Source organism: Notolepis coatsorum, assembly GCF_963971535.1.
Source record: "Notolepis coatsorum genome assembly, chromosome: 5".
Lineage (NCBI taxonomy): Eukaryota > Metazoa > Chordata > Actinopteri > Aulopiformes > Paralepididae > Notolepis > Notolepis coatsorum.
The window spans coordinates 50614568-50634299 of record NC_140169.1 but is presented as its reverse complement, the minus strand read 5'-3'; the positions used below and the strand labels follow the sequence as shown (position 1 = coordinate 50634299).

Sequence of the window (19732 nt, the reverse complement as noted above, 5' to 3'; positions counted from 1 at the left end):
CACTGACCGCTTGCCTGGAGGAGACTAAGGCGTGGATGAACCACAGGTTTCTCCAGGTCAACAGTTTCAAAACACAAGCCATGCTGATCGGTACCCCACACCAGGTCCGGTCAACCACCATCACCACCATCTCCTTCTCCGGTCAGGACATTCCCCTCTCCACCCTTGTCACCAACTTGGGCGTGAAAATGGACCCCCACCTCACATATGAAACACACATCAAACACCTCTGCAAGACCTCTTTCTTTCACCTCCGAAACATCACTAAACTCCGCCCCTCACTCACCCTGGCAGATTCCGAGAAACTCGTCCACGCTTTTGTTTCCTCCAGGCTGGACTATTGCAATGCACTCCTCATCGGGATCCCTAGTAAAAGCATAAAAAAACTGCAAACCATCCAGAATGTCGCTGCTAGGATCCTGATGAGGGTGCGCAAATATGATCACATCACCCCCACCCTCCGATCCCTTCACTGGCTCCCCGTGGAACACAGGATTGAGTACAAGGTGTCCCTCCTCACTCACCAGTGCGTACACGGTGGTGCCCCTGCCTATCTCAAGGAACTCCTCACCCCCCAGTCCTCCTCACGCTCCCTCCGCTCCGGCACAGCCTACCTCCTCAAAGCCCCCAGGACTAAGCTGCACACCATGGGCGATCGAGCCTTCTGCTCTGCCGCACCCAGACTGTGGAACGCTCTCCCCATCCACCTGAGAGCACCACAATCCGTTGAGGTTTTTAAAAGGGGCCTAAAAACATTTCTTTTTAACAAGGCTTTTGCCTGAATTTTCTTTTACTTTTATTTTTACTTCTATTCATTTTATTATTATTTTTATTTTATTTTACTCTTAGGTTCTTCCATTTCACTGGTTGTTAGTATTTTAATTGTTTTTATTCATTTTAAATTGTTTTATTCATTTAACTTTTGTCTATATCTCCTGTAGCACTCTGAGATTCTCACGAATATAAAGTGCGGTACAAATTGAATCCATTATTATTAACGACGAGAAGGCCTACCGGGAGGAGGTTGAGGTACTGGAACGCTGGTGCCAGGACAACAGCCTGCTCCTGAACATTGGTAAGACCAAGGAGCTGATCGTGGATTATAGGAGAGGACAGCAGGAGACACACACACCACTGAGGCTAAACGGGGCTACCGTGGACAGGGTGAGCAGCTTCAAGTACCTAGGGGTCCACATCTCAGAGGACCTGGCATGGACAACACACATAGACTCAGTCGTAAAGAAGGCGAAGCAGCGCCTCTACCACCTGAGACAGTTAAGGAAGTTCAGAGTATCTGGGAAGATACTCCAGTCCTTCTACTCAGGAGCTGTAGAGAGCATCTTGACTGGAAACATCACTGCCTGGTATGGAAACAGCACGGCACAAGACAAGAAGGCCCTACAGAGAGTGGTGTGCTCAGCCGAGCGTACCACGGGTATTGCACTACCAACCCTGCAGGTCCTATACAACAAGATGTGCAAATCCAGAGCCTGCAGGATAATGAAAGACCCTCACCACCCCAACAACAGCCTGTTCATGCCGCTGCGGTCAGGCAAGTAAGTACGAGGCGCCGATTGGGACAAAAGCCTGTAGAATACAAGACACCGCCTCTATATCCAGGTGGTCCGGTCCGCCTGCGCCGACAAGCGTTGGTCCGTGAGAGAGGCCTGGCTGCCCAGAGAGGAGAGGCTGTGCTGTCTCTGTGATGAGGGAGCCGTAGAGACGGAACTATACTTCCTAACACAATGTGAACATTACAGAAATATTAGGGAGGAGTTAATTCCAATTCTTTTTTTTTTATAATTTTCCCCAGAATTCCAGAGTATGACAGAAGTGCAGAAATTGCCATTCCTCCTGGGGGAACAGAAAGAATGTGCAGTTTTAGCTGCAAAATATGTCAATTCATGTCACAACAAAAGGGACAACCAGTAGGACACATGTACTGTGTATATATATATATATATGTACCATGTTTTACTCACCGCTCCATCTCCTGTATTTACTTAAATTTCTTTGATCTTGTTGTTATGTTGTTTGTTGTTTATGTCATAATTGTGCTTTTGGCAACATTTGTGAAATGTCGTCATGCCGATAAAGCATTTTGAATTGAATTGAATTGAGAGAGAGAGACAGAGGTTAGACGGAGAGAATCCATTCAGCACCTCTGGTCTTAACGAGCCGCCGTTGCTCTGCTTCTCTTCTCAGGCCCCAAGCCAGAGGCGCCCAGCGCTGACAGGAAGCCTCACCTCGCCAGGTCTGAGGACAAAGGTAGGCCTCCATCTCTCTCTCCTCCACCTCTCTCCTCCATCTCTCCTCCTCCATCTCTCTCCTCCTCCACCTCTCCTCCTCCACCTCTCCTCCTCCACCTCTCTCCTCCTCCACTTCTCCTCCACCTCTCCTCCACCTCTCTGTCTGTCTGTCTGTCTGTCTCTCTCTCTCTCTCTCTCTCTCTCTCTCTCTCTCTCTCTCTCTCTGTTTCTCTGTCTCTCTGTCCCACAATATATCCCATGTAGGAGCCATTCTTGAGTTATTTAATCTTTGAGTTTGTATCATGCAATTATTTGAATTATGAAAATGCTTTATGGATTACGAAATATGAAAAACGAAAACTGATAATTTGATTGATATTATTTACACTGATTATGGTTATTGTCATTGTTATTCTCATGATTTGAAACTGTGTGTACTTTCCCTTTAAAGAGACCTACCTGTACGGTTTACCTTGATAAGGGGTGGTGGCCTGTGTGGGGGAGGGGTGGACCGGGAAAGCAAACCATTTTTGTACCGCAACGCACGCATGTGCCGCATGTATTAGATATACAAGTTTTGTTTGTTTTGCAGCTTGGAAATAAATGATTGATCCATTGTGACAGCCAAACGGATGGATCCGAATCTTTATTATGTGCGCGTAGACTAAAACTAATCCCCGGAGTGGAAGTGGCAAATAAGAAATACTAAATTTTTGTAAATTGCCACTATATCCCACAATGAACTGGAAATGTATGTATACACAATTTTATTTCATCCAGACTCGACTACTGCAACAACTCACTATTCATCCGCTTAAATAAAACGTCCGTTGATCAACTTAATATTGTCAAACGCTGCCGCCAGGCTACTCACTAAAGATATGTCGCATCACCCCAGAGCTTTCCTGCACTGGCTCCCGGTAAACTCCAGGATCAACTTCAAGGTCCTGGTGTTCGCCTACAGAGTGGGCAAGCCCCCCCCCCCTTCATACATCAGCGAGCTCATCCACCCACTTTCCTCTAGTTGGTCACTGTGGTCTAGGGCTGTGACCCCGAATAGTCGACTAATCGAACGACTAGTCGACTGTCAAGTCAACCTCTTAGTCGAATGCAAAAAAAAAAAGTATAATAAAAAAAGAAAATTATAATAATTTAAAGGTCAACCTCCACGTTGTATTTTTGTTCAATAAACAATGTGGACTAGGCCAACAGTGACTTTCATGAAGAATTGTAAAAAAAAGTATTGAAATTGACCCAGTTTTAGCGTTTTTATCAAAACATTTTGTCTGCCCAACACAATCAACATGCACTTGCATATTTTAATCAATGGTTTATAACGTGCACGTGTAATGTCGTCACAACAGGTATTGGTCACCAGGGGTATCACCAGGGGGCGCTGAGAGTCACACAGCTAGTGGCAGGCAGAGAGCCTTGCTACCATAGATATATGCTTGCTACTACTAGCCGAATGGAAATGTATCTGTTTCACCTCACTATTGCTCCGTGATTATAGCCATCCATCCATCTCTAAAGCTAACCACGTTACCATATTTGTAATAATGTAAATCATTGTGTCGTTGTACACATTGTGTTTATAACGTTAGTAGATAACATAGCTTAGTAGCTATTGTGCTAACAACATATCCCGACATCCGGCTCGCTGGCCGGCATGAACGGCCGACCCAAAATGGTTCTCTCCTCTCTGTACACCCCGACCCCACGGGTGCCCTGCCGGGGGGCCCATGGACGCGACGGCGGCGGCAGCCGCAGGGCGCCCGAGCCCGCAAAGGCTAGTTTTACACGATAGCTATGAGCTAACTAGCGCTGCGGGCTCCGGCGCCCTGCGGCCGCCGCTGTTGTCGAGTCCACAAGCTTCACTCGGTGCATCAGTCACGAAAGGGGCTATGATGAGCTTGGCAAGCCAGAGTAAAACACAGTTTTCATTCAATCAATCAATAACAACATTAACCAGACTCTCGTTGTGTCTATTATGCTAACGCTAACGTTACCTCATTGTGTCTATTCTACACAGATAGCCTCTCGTGTCTATCTGCTAACGTTAGCATTAGGCTAACTAACGTTACGTCCCTAACCCCCAACAACAAGCGTAACTAATCAGCGATCTTTTTGTCAGACTAAACTCTCCGCTCGGTGGCAAATTGTGTTGATGTCGGTTTTGTTTCATCAATAAATGAGGCAGAATACACAGTGACTGTATCCTTTTTTATTGCACTCGTTTCTTGCTGCAAACATACAAAAGATATCCTACGCGAGACATTAAAGATGGCGGCGCGGACATTCTGTTTTCGTTCAGACTCCCCAAACAGTGACGTCACGCGTCTCTCTTCTGACCAATCAGTGGTCTGCAGTTTTTCACGTGTCATTTCTGGAGCTCTCATGCTGATCACCAGCAGCCCCGCCTCCCCACACGGAGACAAACTGAGTACTTTATTTTAGTGGAAAAGCAACATTAGATTCGGCTCATTAATATGCAAGCCACACCTGTTGTGACGTCGGCGTTTTGATAAGCTTTTTTGATTCGCGCGTGCATGTTATTCGTGCGTGGACCTTTTTAACTCTTTCAGAGTGGCATTTCCGGTGTCAAATGGAAATAAATAAATAATGAAATTATATACCAATGATGTAAACTACCCATAATTGATCAGTAGGGTTTAACCTAGAGGTTGGCCTTTAATCATTCAGAGCGAGCAAGAGCCCATGGTAATGTATTTATTATTTTTATGTCTTTTAGTCTACTTTCATTCTGATTTAAGATAAGATAAGATATTCCTTTATTGATACCCTTGGGGAAATTCCAGTGACACACACATACAGCTCATCGTCTCATTAACAACAACATATCACAATCATTACATTTTTACAGTAACAACGGCACAACATAAATTCAAACAGACATTTGTTGACACATGTCGACTACAGAATGCCTGAGACATAGTCGGCTGCGACAACACCGGGGTGTCGTTGCGCCAGGTGGCGGGAGGGAGGGTAGAAAGATTGTCCAGTAATTACTGGACTGTCATTATTGTTATTAATATCGACTGGTATCGGCAAATTTCGGCCAATCAAAGTCGACTATCCAAATCCTTAGTCAGGGACAGCCCTACTGCGGTCCTCCCACCGGGACCCCCTGGAGAGACCCAGGACCAGGTCCTCCCACCGGGACCCCCTGGAGAGAGACCCAGGACCAGGTCCTCCCACCGGGACCCCCTGGAGAGAGACCCAGGACCAGGTCCTCCCACCGGGACCCCCTGGAGAGAGACCCAGGACCAGGTCCTCCCACCGGGACCCCCTGGAGAGAGACCCAGGACCAGGTCCTCCCACCGGGACCCCCTGGAGAGACCCAGGACCAGGTCCTCCCACCTGGACCCCCTGGAGAGACCCAGGACCAGGTCCTCCCACCGGGACCCCCTGGAGAGAGACCCAGGACCAGGTCCTCCCACCGGGACCCCCTGGAGAGAGACCCAGGATCAGGTCCTCCCACCGGGACCCCCTGGAGAGACCCAGGACCAGGTCCTCCCACCGGGACCCCCTGGAGAGAGACCCAGGACCAGGTCCTCCCACCGGGACCCCCTGGAGAGAGACCCAGGACCAGGTCCTCCCACCGGGACCCCCTGGAGAGAGACCCAGGACCAGGTCCTCCCACCGGGACCCCCTGGAGAGAGACCCAGGACCAGGTCCTCCCACCTGGACCCCCTGGAGAGACCCAGGACCAGGTCCTCCCACCGGGACCCCCTGGAGAGAGACCCAGGACCAGGTCCTCCCACCGGGACCCCCTGGAGAGAGACCCAGGACCAGGTCCTCCCACCGGGACCCCCTGGAGAGACCCAGGACCAGGTCCTCCCACCGGGACCCCCTGGAGAGAGACCCAGGGCCAGGTCCTCCCACCGGGACCCCCTGGAGAGACCCAGGACCAGGTCCTCCCACCGGGACCCCCTGGAGAGAGACCCAGGACCAGGTCCTCCCACCGGGACCCCCTGGAGAGGGACCCAGGACCAGGTCCTCCCACCGGGACCCCCTGGAGAGAGACCCAGGACCAGGTCCTCCCACCGGGACCCCCTGGAGAGAGACCCAGGACCAGGTCCTCCCACCGGGACCCCCTGGAGACACCCAGGACCAGGTCCTCCCACCGGGACCCCCTGGAGAGACCCAGGACCAGGTCCTCCCACCGGGACCCCCTGGAGAGAGACCCAGGACCAGGTCCTCCCACCGGGACCCCCTGGAGAGACCCAGGACCAGGTCCTCCCACCGGGACCCCCTGGAGAGACCCAGGACCAGGTCCTCCCACCGGGACCCCCTGGAGAGACCCAGGACCAGGTCCTCCCACCGGGACCCCCTGGAGAGGGACCCAGGACCAGGTCCTCCCACCGGGACCCCCTGGAGAGAGACCCAGGACCAGGTCCTCCCACCGGGACCCCCTGGAGAGGGACCCAGGACCAGGCTAAAGACAAAAGGGGGGCGAGCTCTCGTGGTGACGGCCCCCATGGCTCTGGGACGCCCCCCCCCCCCCTAAACATGAAAACCCTCTCCCTCTGAACTCATCTTTAAACACGTAGCTCTAGCTCATGCCTTTTGTTTTTAGTTTTTTTATGTTTTATTCTTTTCTTCAAATGTTTCCTCTTATTATATTTTGCTGATGTTATATATTACTGTTGTAAAGCACTCGTGCTGAGAAGGGCGCTATGTAAATAAAGTTTTACTTACTTACTTTTACTCTTTCTCTCTTTCTGTCTCTCTTTCTCTCTCTCTCTCTGTCTCTCTCTCTCTCTCTCTGCCTCTCTCTCTCTCTCTCTGCCTCTCAGTGCCCGATCACAAACCATCCAAGCCTACAGCCCCAGTCGTACCACCAAAGAAGCCTGTGCCCCCGCCTGGCAAGGGCAGACATGGGAACATCGCCCCCAGGTGGCAGGACAAGCCTCTCGCGCCCACACCCAGCCTCACCAAGTAAGAGTGCCCTTCTCCTCTTTCCGTCCATCCGTTAAGTAAGAGAGCGTTAAGTAAGAGAGCGTATGGCTGAGCGGTCCTCTGCGTTAAGTAAGAGCGTTACGTTAGAGAGCGTTAAGTAAGAGAGCGTTAAGTAAGAGAGCGTTAAGTAAGAGAGCGTATGGCTGAGCGGTCCTCTGCGTTAAGTTAGAGAGCGTTAAGTTAGAGCGCTAAGTATGAGAGCGTTAAGTAAGAGAGCGTTAAGTAAGAGAGCGTATGGCTGAGCGGTCCTCTGCGTTAAGTTAGAGCGTTACGTAAGAGAGCGTTAAGTAAGAGAGCGTTAAGTAAGAGAGCGTATGGCTGAGCGGTCCTCTGCGTTAAGTTAGAGCGTTACGTAAGAGAGCGTTAAGTAAGAGAGCGTTAAGTAAGAGAGCGTATGGCTGAGCGGTCCTCTGCGTTAAGTTAGAGCGTTAAGTTAGAGAGCATTAAGTAAGAGAGCGTTAAGTAAGAGAGCGTATGGCTGAGCGGTCCTCTGCGTTAAGTAAGAGCGTTAAGTTAGAGAGCATTAAGTAAGAGAGCGTTAAGTAAGAGAGCGTATGGCTGAGCGGTCCTCTGCGTTAAGTTAGAGCGTTACGTAAGAGAGCGTTAAGTAAGAGAGCGTTAAGTAAGAGAGCGTATGGCTGAGCGGTCCTCTGCGTTAAGTAAGAGCGTTAAGTTAGAGAGCGTTAAGTAAGAGAGCGTTAAGTAAGAGAGCGTATGGCTGAGCGGTCCTCTGCGTTAAGTTAGAGCGGTAAGTTAGAGAGCATTAAGTAAGAGAGCGTTAAGTAAGAGAGCGTATGGCTGAGCGGTCCTCTGCGTTAAGTTAGAGCGGTAAGTTAGAGAGCATTAAGTAAGAGAGCGTTAAGTAAGAGAGCGTATGGCTGAGCGGTCCTCTGCGTTAAGTTAGAGCGTTACGTAAGAGAGCGTTAAGTAAGAGAGCGTTAAGTAAGAGAGCGTATGGCTGAGCGGTCCTCTGCGTTAAGTTAGAGCGTTACGTAAGAGAGCGTTAAGTAAGAGAGTGTTAAGGAAGAGAGCGTATGGCTGAGCGGTCCTCTGCGTTAAGTTAGAGCGTTACGTAAGAGAGCGTTAAGTAAGAGAGCGTTAAGTAAGAGAGCGTATGGCTGAGCGGTCCTCTGCGTTAAGTTAGAGCGTTACGTAAGAGAGCGTTAAGTAAGAGAGTGTTAAGTAAGAGAGCGTATGGCTGAGCGGTCCTCTGCGTTAAGTTAGAGCGTTACGTAAGAGAGCGTTAAGTAAGAGAGCGTTAAGTAAGAGAGAGTATGGCTGAGCGGTCCTCTGCGTTAAGTAAGAGCGTTAAGTTAGAGAGCATTAAGTAAGAGAGCGTTAAGTAAGAGAGCGTTAAGTAAGAGAGCGTATGGCTGAGCGGTCCTCTGCGTTAAGTAAGAGCGTTAAGTTAGAGAGCATTAAGTAAGAGAGCGTTAAGTAAGAGAGCGTTAAGTAAGAGAGCGTATGGCTGAGCGGTCCTCTGCGTTAAGTAAGAGCGTTAAGTAAGAGAGCGTTAAGTAAGAGAGCGTTAAGTAAGAGATTGTTAAGTAAGAGAACGTTAAGTAAGAGAGCGTTAAGTAAGATATCGTTAAGTAAGAGTGTTACGTAAGAGAGCGTTAAGTAAGAGATCGTTAAGTAAGAGTGTTACGTAAGAGAGCGTGTGGCTGAGCGTTCTTCTGTGTTAAGTAAGCGTTAGTAATGAATATAACTAGTCAGTTTTTTCGTCAACATAAATAATCCAATAAGTGATGGTGACGTCTTGATTGAGCGCCAAGCGGATATGATATGATAAATGTTTTATTTAAATGTTTATGACGAGTCATATACTATAATAGTATAATACTATAATATTAGTGTAGCCTAATCTTTTCCGCAACTGTGAAGAAAACCCCATTGGTTTAAACAGAATGAATAGACACATACAACATTTAAATGTTCCTCCTTCCTCTCTCTTCCTCTTCCTCTCTGTTCCTCCTTCCTCTCTGTTCATCCTTCCTCTCTCTTCCTCCTTCCTCTCTCTTCCTCCTTCCTCTCTCTTCCTCCTTCCTCTCTGTTCCTCCTTCCTCTCTCTTCATCCTTCCTCTCTCTTCATCCTTCCTCTCTGTTCCTCTTTCCTCTCTCCTCCTCCTTCCTCTCTGTTCCTCCTTCCTCTCTCTTCCTCTTCCTCTCTCTTCCTCCTTCCTCTCTCTTCATCCTTCCTCTCTGTTCCTCCTTCCTCTCTCTTCCTCCTTCCTCTCTCTTCATCCTTCATCTCTGTTCCTCCTTCCTCTCTCTTCATCCTTCCTCTCTGTTCCTCCTTCCTCTCTCTTCCTCCTTCCTCTCTCTTCCTCCTTCCTCTCTGTTCATCCTTCCTCTCTCTTCCTCCTTCCTCTCTCTTCCTCCTTCCTCTCTGTTCCTCCTTCCTCTCTGTTCATCCTTCCTCTCTCTTCATCCTTCCTCTCTCTTCCTCCTTCCTCTCTCTTCATCCTTCCTCTCTGTTCCTCCTTCCTCTCTCTTCCTCCTTCCTCTCTCTTCCTCCTTCCTCTCTGTTCATCCTTCCTCTCTCTTCATCCTTCCTCTCTCTTCATCCTTCCTCTCTGTTCCTCCTTCCTCTCTCCTCCTCCTTCCTCTCTGTTCCTCCTTCCTCTCTCCTCCTCCTTCCTCTCTGTTCCTCCTTCCTCTCTCTTCCTCTTCCTCTCTCTTCCTCCTTCCTCTCTCTTCCTCCTTCCTCTCTCTTCATCCTTCCTCTCTGCTCCTCCTTCCTCTCTCTTCCTCCTTCCTCTCTCTTCCTCCTTCCTCTCTGTTCATCCTTCCTCTCTGTTCATCCTTCCTCTCTGTTCATCCTTCCTCTCTCTTCATCCTTCCTCTCTCTTCCTCCTTCCTCTCTCTTCCTCCTTCATCTCTGTTCATCCTTCCTCTCTCTTCCTCCTTCCTCTCTCTTCCTCCTTCCTCTCTCTTCATCCTTCCTCTCTGCTCCTCCTTCCTCTCTCTTCCTCCTTCCTCTCTCTTCCTCCTTCCTCTCTGTTCATCCTTCCTCTCTGTTCATCCTTCCTCTCTGTTCATCCTTCCTCTCTCTTCATCCTTCCTCTCTCTTCCTCCTTCCTCTCTCTTCCTCCTTCATCTCTGTTCATCCTTCCTCTCTCTTACTCCTTCCTCTCTGTTCCTCCTTCCTCTCTCTTCCTCCTTCCTCTCTCTTCATCCTTCCTCTCTCTTCCTCCTTCCTCTCTCTTCATCCTTCCTCTCTCTTCCTCCTTCCTCTCTCTTCATCCTTCCTCTCTGTTCCTCCTTCCTCTCGCTTCATCCTTCCTCTCTGTTCCTCCTTCCTCTCTCTTCCTCCTTCCTCTCTCCTCCTCCTTCCTCTCTCTTCATCCTTCCTCTCTGTTCCTCCTTCCTCTCTGTTCATCCTTCCTCTCTCTTCCTCCTTCCTCTCTCTTCATCCTTCCTCTCTGTTCCTCCTTCCTCTCTCTTCCTCCTTCCTCTCTCTTCATCCTTCCTCTCTGTTCCTCCTTCATCTCTCTTCATCCTTCCTCTCTCCTCCTCCTTCCTCTCTGTTCCTCCTTCCTCTCTGTTCATCCTTCATCTCTGTTCATCCTTCCTCTCTCTTCCTCCTTCCTCTCTGTTCATCCTTCCTCTCTCTTCCTCCTTCCTCTCTGTTCCTCCTTCCTCTCTCCTCCTCCTTCCTCTCTGTTCATCCTTCCTCTCTCTTCCTCCTTCCTCTCTCTTCCTCCTTCCTCTCTGTTCATCCTTCCTCTCTCTTCCTCCTTCCTCTCTCTTCCTCCTTCCTCTCTCTTCCTCCTTCCTCTCTGTTCCTCCTTCCTCTCTCTTCATCCTTCCTCTCTCTTCCTCCTTCCTCTCTCTTCCTCCTTCCTCTCTGTTCCTCCTTCCTCTCTCTTCATCCTTCCTCTCTCTTCCTCCTTCCTCTCTGTTCCTCCTTCCTCTCTCTCCTCCTCTTCCTCTCTGTTCCTCCTTCCTCTCTCTCCTCCTCTTCCTCTCTGTTCATCCTTCATCTCTCTTCCTCCTTCCTCTCTGTTCATCCTTCCTCTCTGTTCATCCTTCCTCTCTGTCCATCCTTCCTCTCTGTTCCTCCTTCCTCTCTCTTCCTCCTTCCTCTCTGTTCATCCTTCCTCTCTCTTCATCCTTCCTCTCTCTTCCTCCTTCCTCTCTGTTCCTCCTTCCTCTCTCTCCTCCTCTTCCTCTCTGTTCCTCCTTCCTCTCTCTCCTCCTCTTCCTCTCTGTTCATCCTTCCTCTCTCTTCCTCCTTCCTCTCTGTTCATCCTTCCTCTCTGTTCCTCCTTCCTCTCTCTTCATCCTTCCTCTCTCTTCCTCCTTCCTCTCTGTTCATCCTTCCTCTCTGTTCCTCCTTCCTCTCTCTCCTCCTCTTCCTCTCTGTTCATCCTTCCTCTCTCTTCCTCCTTCCTCTCTCTTCCTCCTTCCTCTCTGTTCATCCTTCCTCTCTCTTCCTCCTTCCTCTCTCTTCCTCCTTCCTCTCTGTTCATCCTTCCTCTCTGTTCCTCCTTCCTCTCTGTTCCTCCTTCCTCTCTTCCTCCTTCCCCTCTGTTCATCCTTCCTCTCTCTTCATCTTTCCTCTCTCTTCCTCCTTCCTCTCTCTTCATCCTTCCTCTCTGTTCATCCTTCCTCTCTGTTCCTCCTTCCTCTCTCTTCCTCCTTCCTCTCTGTTCATCCTTCCTCTCTGTTCATCCTTCCTCTCTGTTCATCCTTCCTCTCTGTTCCTCCTTCCTCTCTCTTCCTCCTTCCTCTCTCTTCATCCTTCCTCTCTGTTCCTCCTTCCTCTCTCTTCCTCCTTCCTCTCTCTTCATCCTTCCTCTCTGTTCTTCCTTCCTCTCTCTTCATCCTTCCTCTCTCCTCCTCCTTCCTCTCTGTTCCTCATTCCTCTCTGTTCATCCTTCATCTCTGTTCATCCTTCCTCTCTCTTCCTCCTTCCTCTCTGTTCATCCTTCCTCTCTCTTCCTCCTTCCTCTCTGTTCCTCCTTCCTCTCTCCTCCTTCCTCTCTGTTCATCCTTCCTCTCTCTTCCTCCTTCCTCTCTCTTCCTCCTTCCTCTCTGTTCCTCCTTCCTCTCTCTTCCTCCTTCCTCTCTCTTCCTCCTTCCTCTCTCTTCCTCCTTCCTCTCTGTTCCTCCTTCCTCTCTCTTCATCCTTCCTCTCTCTTCCTCCTTCCTCTCTGTTCCTCCTTCCTCTCTCTCCTCCTCTTCCTCTCTGTTCCTCCTTCCTCTCTCTCCTCCTCTTCCTCTCTGTTCATCCTTCCTCTCTCTTCCTCCTTCCTCTCTGTTCATCCTTCCTCTCTGTTCATCCTTCCTCTCTGTTCATCCTTCCTCTCTGTTCCTCCTTCCTCTCTCTTCCTCCTTCCTCTCTGTTCATCCTTCCTCTCTCTTCATCCTTCCTCTTTCTTCCTCCTTCCTCTCTGTTCCTCCTTCCTCTCTCTCCTCCTCTTCCTCTCTGTTCCTCCTTCCTCTCTCTCCTCCTCTTCCCCTCTGTTCATCCTTCCTCTCTCTTCCTCCTTCCTCTCTGTGCATCCTTCCTCTCTGTTCCTCCTTCCTCTCTCTTCATCCTTCCTCTCTCTTCCTCCTTCCTCTCTGTTCATCCTTCCTCTCTGTTCCTCCTTCCTCTCTCTCCTCCTCTTCCTCTCTGTTCATCCTTCCTCTCTCTTCCTCCTTCCTCTCTCTTCCTCCTTCCTCTCTGTTCATCCTTCCTCTCTCTTCCTCCTTCATCTCTCTTCCTCCTTCCTCTCTCTTCCTCCTTCCTCTCTGTTCCTCCTTCCTCTCTGTTCCTCCTTCCTCTCTCTTCATCCTTCCTCTCTGTTCATCCTTCCTCTCTCTTCATCCTTCCTCTCTCTTCCTCCTTCCTCTCTCTTCATCCTTCCTCTCTGTTCATCCTTCCTCTCTGTTCCTCCTTCCTCTCTCTTCATCCTTCCTCTCTGTTCATCCTTCCTCTCTGTTCATCCTTCCTCTCTGTTCATCCTTCCTCTCTGTTCATCCTTCCTCTCTGTTCATCATTCCTCTCTGTTCATCCTTCCTCTCTGTTCATCCTTCCTCTCTGTTCATCCTTCCTCTCTGTTCCTCCTTCCTCTCTCTTCCTCCTTCCTCTCTCTTCCTCCTTCCTCTCTCTTCCTCCTTCCTCTCTGTTCCTCCTTCCTCTCTCTTCCTCCTTCCTCTCTCCTCCTCCTTCCTCTCTCTTCCTCCTTCCTCTCTCTTCCTCCTTCCTCTCTGTTCATCCTTCCTCTCTCTTCCTCCTTCCTCTCTCTTCCTCCTTCCTCTCTGTTCATCCTTCCTCTCTGTTCCTCCTTCCTCTCTGTTCATCCTTCCTCTCTGTTCATCCTTCCTCTCTGTTCCTCCTTCCTCTCTCTTCCTCCTTCCTCTCTCTTCCTCCTTCCTCTCTCCTCCTCCTTCCTCTCTGTTCCTCCTTCCTCTCTCTTCCTCCTTCCTCTCTGTTCATCCTTCCTCTCTGTTCCTCCTTCCTCTCTGTTCCTCCTTCCTCTCTCTTCCTCCTTCCTCTCTCTTCATCCTTCCTCTCTCTTCCTCCTTCCTCTCTGTTCATCCTTCCTCTCTGTTCATCCTTCCTCTCTCTTCCTCCTTCCTCTCTCTTCCTCCTTCCTCTCTATTCCTTCTTCCTCTCTGTTCATCCTTCCTCTCTGTTTCTCCTTCCTCTCTCTTCCTCCTTCCTCTCTGTTCATCCTTCCTCTCTCGTCATCCTTCCTCTCTCTTCATCCTTCCTCTCTGTTCATCCTTCCTCTCTGTTCCTCCTCCTTCCTCTCTCTTCATCCTTCCTCTCTGTTCATCCTTCATCTCTCTTCCTCCTTCCTCTCTCTTCATCCTTCCTCTCTCTTCCTCCTTCCTCTCTGTTCATCCTTCCTCTCTCTTCATCCTTCCTCTCTGTTCCTCCTTCCTCTCTGTTCATCCTTCCTCTCTGTTCATCCTTCCTCTCTGTTCCTCCTTCCTCTCTCTTCCTCCTTCCTCTCTGTTCATCCTTCCTCTCTCTTCCTCCTTCCTCTCTCTTCCTCCTTCCTCTCTCTTCATCTTCCTCTCTGTTCATCCTTCCTCTCTGTTCCTCCTTCCTCTCTCTTCCTCCTTCCTCTCTCTTCCTCCTTCCTCTCTGTTCATCCTTCCTCTCTCTTCCTCCTTCCTCTCTCTTCATCCTTCCTCTCTCTTCCTCCTTCCTCTCTCTTCCTCCTTCCTCTCTGTTCCTCCTTCCTCTCTCTTCCTCCTTCCTCTCTCTTCCTCCTTCCTCTCTGTTCATCCTTCCTCTCTCTTCCTCCTTCCTCTCTCTTCATCCTTCCTCTATCTTCCTCCTTCCTCTCTGTTCCTCCTTCCTCTCTCTTCCTCCTTCCTCTCTGTTCATCCTTCCTCTCTCTTCCTCCTTCCTCTCTCTTCCTCTTCCTCTCTGTTCATCCTTCCTCTCTGTTCCTCCTTCCTCTCTCTTCCTCCTTCCTCTCTCTTCCTCCTTCCTCTCTGTTCATCCTTCCTCTCTCTTCCTCCTTCCTCTCTCTTCATCCTTCCTCTCTCTTCCTCCTTCCTCTGTTCCTCCTTCCTCTCTCTTCCTCCTTCCTCTCTGTTCCTCCTTCCTCTCTGTTCATCCTTCCTCTCTCTTCCTCCTTCCTCTCTGTTCATCCTTCCTCTCTGTTCCTCCTTCCTCTCTGTTCATCCTTCCTCTCTCTTCCTCCTTCCTCTCTGTTCATCCTTCCTCTCTCTTCCTCCTTCCTCTCTGTTCATCCTTCCTCTCTCTTCCTCCTTCCTCTCTCTTCCTCTTCCTCTCTGTTCATCCTTCCTCTCTCTTCATCCTTCCTCTCTGTTCATCCTTCCTCTCTGTTCATCCTTCCTCTCTCTTCATCCTTCCTCTCTGTTCCTCCTTCCTCTCTCTTCCTCCTTCCTCTCTCTTCCTCCTTCCTCTCTCTTCATCCTTCCTCTCTCTTCCTCCTTCCTCTCTCTTCCTCCTTCCTCTCTGTTCATCCTTCCTCTCTGTTCATCCTTCCTCTCTCTTCCTCCTTCCTCTCTCTTCCTCCTTCCTCTCTGTTCATCCTTCCTCTCTCTTCATCCTTCCTCTCTGTTCATCCTTCCTCTCTCTTCCTCCTTCCTCTCTCTTCATCCTTCCTCTCTGTTCATCCTTCCTCTCTCTTCCTCCTTCCTCTATCTTCCTCCTTCCTCTCTGTTCATCCTTCCTATCTCTTCCTCCTTCCTCTCTGTTCCTCCTTCCTCTCTCTTCCTCCTTCCTCTCTGTTCCTCCTTCCTCTCTGTTCATCCTTCCTCTCTCTTCCTCCTTCCTCTCTGTTCATCCTTCCTCTCTGTTCATCCTTCCTCTCTGTTCCTCATCCTTCCTCTCTCTTCCTCCGTCCTCTCTTCCTCCTTCCTCTCTGTTCCTCCTTCCTCTCTGTTCCTCCTCCTTCCTCTCTCTTCATCCTTCCTCTCTGTTCATCCTTCCTCTCTCTTCATCCTTCCTCTCTCTTCCTCCTTCCTCTCTGTTCCTCCTTCCTCTCTCTTCCTCCTTCCTCTCTGTTCCTCCTTCCTCTCTGTTCATCCTTCCTCTCTCTTCCTCCTTCCTCTCTGTTCATCCTTCCTCTCTCTTCCTCCTTCATCTCTCTTCCTCCTTCCTCTCTCTTCCTCCTTCCTCTCTGCTCCTCCTTCCTCTCTGTTCATCCTTCCTCTCTGTTCCTCCTCCTTCCTCTCTCTTCCTCCTTCCTCTCTCTTCCTCCTTCCTCTCTGTTCATCCTTCCTCTCTCTTCCTCCTTCCTCTCTCTTCCTCCTTCCTCTCTGTTCATCCTTCCTCTCTGTTCCTCCTCCTTCCTCTCTGTTCATCCTTCCTCTCTCTTCTTCCTTCCTCTCTCTTCCTCCTTCCTCTCTGTTCATCCGTCCTCTCTGTTCCTCCTCCTTCCTCTCTGTTCATCCTTCCTCTCTCTTCCTCCTTCCTCTCTGCTCCTCCTTCCTCTCTGTTCCTCCTCCTTCCTCTCTGCTCCTCCTTCCTCTCTCTTCCTCCTTCCTCTCTCTTCATCCTTCCTCTCTGTTCTTCCTTCCTCTCTCTTCATCCTTCCTCTCTCCTCCTCCTTCCTCTCTGTTCCTCCTTCCTCTCTGTTCATCCTTCATCTCTGTTCATCCTTCCTCTCTCTTCCTCCTTCCTCTCTGTTCATCCTTCCTCTCTCTTCCTCCTTCCTCTCTGTTCCTCCTTCCTCTCTCCTCCTTCCTCTCTGTTCATCCTTCCTCTCTCTTCCTCCTTCCTCTCTCTTCCTCCTTCCTCTCTGTTCCTCCTTCCTCTCTCTTCCTCCTTCCTCTCTCTTCCTCCTTCCTCTCTCTTCCTCCTTCCTCTCTGTTCCTCCTTCCTCTCTCTTCATCCTTCCTCTCTCTTCCTCCTTCCTCTCTGTTCCTCCTTCCTCTCTCTCCTCCTCTTCCTCTCTGTTCCTCCTTCCTCTCTCTCCTCCTCTTCCTCTCTGTTCATCCTTCCTCTCTCTTCCTCCTTCCTCTCTGTTCATCCTTCCTCTCTGTTCATCCTTCCTCTCTGTTCATCCTTCCTCTCTGTTCCTCCTTCCTCTCTCTTCCTCCTTCCTCTCTGTTCATCCTTCCTCTCTCTTCATCCTTCCTCTTTCTTCCTCCTTCCTCTCTGTTCCTCCTTCCTCTCTCTCCTCCTCTTCCTCTCTGTTCCTCCTTCCTCTCTCTCCTCCTCTTCCCCTCTGTTCATCCTTCCTCTCTCTTCCTCCTTCCTCTCTGTGCATCCTTCCTCTCTGTTCCTCCTTCCTCTCTCTTCATCCTTCCTCTCTCTTCCTCCTTCCTCTCTGTTCATCCTTCCTCTCTGTTCCTCCTTCCTCTCTCTCCTCCTCTTCCTCTCTGTTCATCCTTCCTCTCTCTTCCTCCTTCCTCTCTCTTCCTCCTTCCTCTCTGTTCATCCTTCCTCTCTCTTCCTCCTTCATCTCTCTTCCTCCTTCCTCTCTCTTCCTCCTTCCTCTCTGTTCCTCCTTCCTCTCTGTTCCTCCTTCCTCTCTCTTCATCCTTCCTCTCTGTTCATCCTTCCTCTCTCTTCATCCTTCCTCTCTCTTCCTCCTTCCTCTCTCTTCATCCTTCCTCTCTGTTCATCCTTCCTCTCTGTTCCTCCTTCCTCTCTCTTCATCCTTCCTCTCTGTTCATCCTTCCTCTCTGTTCATCCTTCCTCTCTGTTCATCCTTCCTCTCTGTTCATCCTTCCTCTCTGTTCATCATTCCTCTCTGTTCATCCTTCCTCTCTGTTCATCCTTCCTCTCTGTTCATCCTTCCTCTCTGTTCCTCCTTCCTCTCTCTTCCTCCTTCCTCTCTCTTCCTCCTTCCTCTCTCTTCCTCCTTCCTCTCTGTTCCTCCTTCCTCTCTCTTCCTCCTTCCTCTCTCCTCCTCCTTCCTCTCTCTTCCTCCTTCCTCTCTCTTCCTCCTTCCTCTCTGTTCATCCTTCCTCTCTCTTCCTCCTTCCTCTCTCTTCCTCCTTCCTCTCTGTTCATCCTTCCTCTCTGTTCCTCCTTCCTCTCTGTTCATCCTTCCTCTCTGTTCATCCTTCCTCTCTGTTCCTCCTTCCTCTCTCTTCCTCCTTCCTCTCTCTTCCTCCTTCCTCTCTCCTCCTCCTTCCTCTCTGTTCCTCCTTCCTCTCTCTTCCTCCTTCCTCTCTGTTCATCCTTCCTCTCTGTTCCTCCTTCCTCTCTGTTCCTCCTTCCTCTCTCTTCCTCCTTCCTCTCTCTTCATCCTTCCTCTCTCTTCCTCCTTCCTCTCTGTTCATCCTTCCTCTCTGTTCATCCTTCCTCTCTCTTCCTCCTTCCTCTCTCTTCCTCCTTCCTCTCTATTCCTTCTTCCTCTCTGTTCATCCTTCCTCTCTGTTTCTCCTTCCTCTCTCTTCCTCCTTCCTCTCTGTTCATCCTTCCTCTCTCGTCATCCTTCCTCTCTCTTCATCCTTCCTCTCTGTTCATCCTTCCTCTCTGTTCCTCCTCCTTCCTCTCTCTTCATCCTTCCTCTCTGTTCATCCTTCATCTCTCTTCCTCCTTCCTCTCTCTTCATCCTTCCTCTCTCTTCCTCCTTCCTCTCTGTTCATCCTTCCTCTCTCTTCATCCTTCCTCTCTGTTCCTCCTTCCTCTCTGTTCATCCTTCCTCTCTGTTCATCCTTCCTCTCTGTTCCTCCTTCCTCTCTCTTCCTCCTTCCTCTCTGTTCATCCTTCCTCTCTCTTCCTCCTTCCTCTCTCTTCCTCCTTCCTCTCTCTTCATCTTCCTCTCTGTTCATCCTTCCTCTCTGTTCCTCCTTCCTCTCTCTTCCTCCTTCCTCTCTCTTCCTCCTTCCTCTCTGTTCATCCTTCCTCTCTCTTCCTCCTTCCTCTCTCTTCATCCTTCCTCTCTCTTCCTCCTTCCTCTCTCTTCCTCCTTCCTCTCTGTTCCTCCTTCCTCTCTCTTCCTCCTTCCTCTCTCTTCCTCCTTCCTCTCTGTTCATCCTTCCTCTCTCTTCCTCCTTCCTCTCTCTTCATCCTTCCTCTATCTTCCTCCTTCCTCTCTGTTCCTCCTTCCTCTCTCTTCCTCCTTCCTCTCTGTTCATCCTTCCTCTCTCTTCCTCCTTCCTCTCTCTTCCTCTTCCTCTCTGTTCATCCTTCCTCTCTGTTCCTCCTTCCTCTCTCTTCCTCCTTCCTCTCTCTTCCTCCTTCCTCTCTGTTCATCCTTCCTCTCTCTTCCTCCTTCCTCTCTCTTCATCCTTCCTCTCTCTTCCTCCTTCCTCTGTTCCTCCTTCCTCTCTCTTCCTCCTTCCTCTCTGTTCCTCCTTCCTCTCTGTTCATCCTTCCTCTCTCTTCCTCCTTCCTCTCTGTTCATCCTTCCTCTCTGTTCCTCCTTCCTCTCTGTTCATCCTTCCTCTCTCTTCCTCCTTCCTCTCTGTTCATCCTTCCTCTCTCTTCCTCCTTCCTCTCTGTTCATCCTTCCTCTCTCTTCCTCCTTCCTCTCTCTTCCTCTTCCTCTCTGTTCATCCTTCCTCTCTCTTCATCCTTCCTCTCTGTTCATCCTTCCTCTCTGTTCATCCTTCCTCTCTCTTCATCCTTCCTCTCTGTTCCTCCTTCCTCTCTCTTCCTCCTTCCTCTCTCTTCCTCCTTCCTCTCTCTTCATCCTTCCTCTCTCTTCCTCCTTCCTCTCTCTTCCTCCTTCCTCTCTGTTCATCCTTCCTCTCTGTTCATCCTTCCTCTCTCTTCCTCCTTCCTCTCTCTTCCTCCTTCCTCTCTGTTCATCCTTCCTCTCTCTTCATCCTTCCTCTCTGTTCATCCTTCCTCTCTCTTCCTCCTTCCTCTCTCTTCCTCCTTCCTCTCTGTTCATCCTTCCTATCTCTTCCTCCTTCCTCTCTGTTCCTCCTTCCTCTCTCTTCCTCCTTCCTCTCTGTTCCTCCTTCCTCTCTGTTCATCCTTCCTCTCTCTTCCTCCTTCCTCTCTGTTCATCCTTCCTCTCTGTTCATCCTTCCTCTCTGTTCCTCATCCTTCCTCTCTCTTCCTCCGTCCTCTCTTCCTCCTTCCTCTCTGTTCCTCCTTCCTCTCTGTTCCTCCT

The 19732-nt window shown here is 49.9% G+C and overlaps 1 protein-coding gene across 1 annotated transcript in view; it reads left to right on the top strand.

Moving 5' to 3' along the window:
• The window catches only part of cd2ap (CD2-associated protein), a 232188-nt gene that overhangs the window by 178511 nt on the left and 33945 nt on the right, over positions 1–19732 (top strand). The window contains exons 12-13 of the mRNA XM_084314088.1: positions 2206–2268; positions 7070–7211. Coding sequence (XP_084170214.1) covers positions 2206–2268; positions 7070–7211 — 205 coding nt within the window. The remainder of the gene's footprint in view (positions 1–2205; positions 2269–7069; positions 7212–19732) is intronic.